This window comes from Apaloderma vittatum, unplaced genomic scaffold, assembly GCF_000703405.1.
Source record: "Apaloderma vittatum isolate BGI_N311 unplaced genomic scaffold, ASM70340v1 scaffold25623, whole genome shotgun sequence".
NCBI classification, from domain to species: Eukaryota; Metazoa; Chordata; class Aves; order Trogoniformes; family Trogonidae; genus Apaloderma; species Apaloderma vittatum.
Window position 1 is genome coordinate 9,290 of NW_009706930.1, and position 3,119 is coordinate 12,408.

The 3,119-nt window shown below is 50.4% G+C and overlaps 1 protein-coding gene across 1 annotated transcript in view; it reads right to left on the reverse strand.

Moving 5' to 3' along the window:
• Positions 1-1,972: 1,972 nt before the first annotated feature.
• The window catches only part of LOC104271347 (cryptochrome-2-like), a 9,234-nt gene continuing 8,087 nt past the window's right edge, over positions 1,973-3,119 (reverse strand). Inside the window, 1 exon segment of the mRNA XM_009865982.1 lies at positions 1,973-2,136. Coding sequence (XP_009864284.1) covers positions 1,973-2,136 — 164 coding nt within the window.

Sequence of the window (3,119 nt, forward strand, 5' to 3'; positions counted from 1 at the left end):
GCAGAGAGCGTCTCTCAGCGCCCAGCCCAGCCCGAGCCCTCAACAAGTCAAGTTCTACACCACGGAGAAAAAGGCATAGAGAAATATTCTTTCTGATTGGCAATTCATTTTTACCAAGCAAGTCTTCTTGCCATGAGGTCATAAACTAGACCTCGGTCTTTCTCCTTCACAGGAACTCCTCCATTGCTACTTTGTCAGCCAGAAGCCGATGTCGTAGGGCTCCGTCGCCCTCATAGTTTCCCGCTCAAATGTTGCTCCTACTTCAGCTCCTTCGCAGACACCAGCCCCGTCCCTCCCAACCAAAGACCAGACCTTGCAACTGCTTTATAATAAAAGGAGCCCTAAAGAGGCCTTGGATCCTCCTGGCTCCTCCCATGGCTGACCAGAGTCACCCGCCCGGCTGGAATCTCCTCCTGGGGTGGGTGCTGCCCTGGCCGTGCACACATTCGTAACTGCTGAGCGTCCTAAGTCATCTCCTGCACCATGACGTTACAAGTGATGCTGAACAACATTCGATGCTGCTGACGGTCCTGTCTTCTGCTGTACGGGGTATCTCCCAGGACTCCCAGTGAAGCACAGGTGACACAAAGCACTCCGAGGTGGAAATGTTTCAGGTAACCGAAGACTGGACCATTTAGGAACTGAAGGTAACGACTGTGCCTGAAAACATGAGGCGAGAACCGACTCTGCATTCCTGTGGCCACCCACACCGGGTTATAGCGCTGCGGAGATGGGTGCAAGAAATCCTTTAAAGCACAGGGAGGAACCCAATCACAAAGATAATAATCATAGACTGGCCTAGGCTGGAAGGGACCTTAGAGATCATTTAATCCAGCCTCCCTGTCATGGGCAGGGACACCTCTCAGCTAGATCAGGCAACACATGGGGACCGAGCGGGATGCCAGGAGCTTCGGAGCAGCAGCCAGCCTCCCCGAGGTCACAAGCGCTGCATTGGCCACCTCCCCTCTTCAAGAGCTCAGTAACTGCCTTTCCTTCTGGTCACCCTTGCAGCGTTGGAAGGTGCTTCTAGGAGCAGGGTTTGGCCTCCTCCTGGTGCACACGGGTCCTGTCCTGCTTCCACACTAGGTCCGTGGATACCTTCAAGGGGAAGGAGTTCAGTGAACTGGATTGCTGCTGGAGTTGTCCTGCAGCTGGGTTTCCACAGAGGACCAATGGATGCCAACTGTAATAACAGATTGCTCTAGAGACCTCACATTTTTCACATCACAAATCATCTTTTATTTCTTTTAAAAACAAAAGGAGTTCCTACAGTGATTACAAACCCACTCTGCTCTTCCCATCCCCACCAAACCCCCAGCCATAACAAAGATAATTGACTAATCCAGCCTTGTGAAACATCACGACGAGACATTTCGATGGAAGGGTAAATTTGGTACGTGTGGTACACGACAGAAATAACATCTGCCCTACAGTTCTAGAGGAATTAGCCAAGAAGGAGAGTCATGGTGAAGCAGCAATCGGCCCTGTCTCAGTGAGACACTTTGCAAGTTTACCCTTAAAATGCATAAAAATCCAATTTAAACCATAGGAACTGCGCACAACGGGCTGTGTTCTGCTGCACCTCCCCAAAGTGGGGGCTGCAAGCACTAACTGGGAAATTAAAAACGTCGTCTGAAATCCCTCACCCTCTGTCTCTATAAGACAGGCAAGTCACGCTTTTAACCCTAACGTGTGAACACTGACACGTGTTGGAAAAACTTGTGCTTACGCTTAAAATTATTTACACAGACGCACAAACATTAAGTGGATTTGAACGATGCTACAGCGACATGTCCCGTCAAAACAAATCACCACTTGAATCTACCTAGAAGCTGCCACAAATGGCTCGTAAAGCTGCTGAGAGACAGACAGTTTCCTTCAAAGTAACCGCGCTAACAAACATGCACCCTCTTTCTGGAGCTCAGTCCACAAGGAAGGGGAAGCATCCGTGGGGCAAAGTGCCGAGCTGAGCTCAGCTGGCCTCTGGCTCGCACTTTTTGCCATTTTCTGGTTCACAGCAGGTAATCCCGGACGGGATCTCGGTTTGTTCTGTCATCTTGGCTGCTTTTCCTTTTGCAACGTTTTCTTCGGAGTGGTCACGCTTTACCTTCACATCCATTGGGTCGTCTGTGTCATCTACAGCGAGAAGGAAAGAAGAATTGGAGTTGGCAAATTCTTCTCTGACTCCAGCGCAAACAGCCCGCAATGACAGCAGCGGGTGAAGCTGCAAAGCCAGAAAATCACAGAGTCATTGAATGACCAAGAGCTCATCTCCTCCATGGGCAGGGACACCCTCAACCAGCCCAGGTTGCTCCAGGTTCATCCAACCTGGCCTTGACCATCTCCAGGGAGGGGGCAGCCACAGCCTCTCTGGGCAATCTAGTCCAGAGTCTTGACCCCCTCGCACTGAAGAATTTCTGCCTCAGATCCAATCTGAACCCGTTCTCCTTCAGTTTAAATCCATTTCCCCTTGTCCTATCACTGGACACTCTTGTCAGGAGCGCCCTGCTGGCTCAGGTTGAGCTTCTCATCTACCAACACCCCCAAGTCCTTCTCTTCAGGGCTACTCTCAACCCACTCTGTGCCCAGTTTGAAAATGCTGCTATTCACAGGAAACAAGAACAATGCTGGCAAACAGGGGACTCTGGCTCTGGGACTTTGGCTTTCCACGTCTCCCAGGAGCATTCACAAGAACATTTGCCCCACTACGGAACAGGGTTTGTGGAAGAACTGTTGGTTATATCCGCAAGGGACCAACGTGCAGCCTCCTGGATGCATCAGCACGCACAGGATGGGGAACAATTAACTCCTTCGAGCACAGCCGTCGGGGCAGGAGGACTTAAAACTCCCCTCAGCTGCTGCACGGTGGATTTCTGTAATATATATGGAGGCTGCTGGGGCATACTCTGAAAAACAAAAGTGTTGCTTCACTTCCCTCAGAGGATTCTTCTGGGGCTAAGAGCCCATCGCAGGGCCTAGGATTTCAATTTTAAGAGCTCAGATGCCATAAGTGAAACATCTGTGTGATGAGAAAGGACAAAAGGTAAATTTCTTAGAGCAACTCAGCTCTCAAGCGCTTTTCGTTCATTTGTGGTCAGTGGGAGTCTCAAATAATTCCT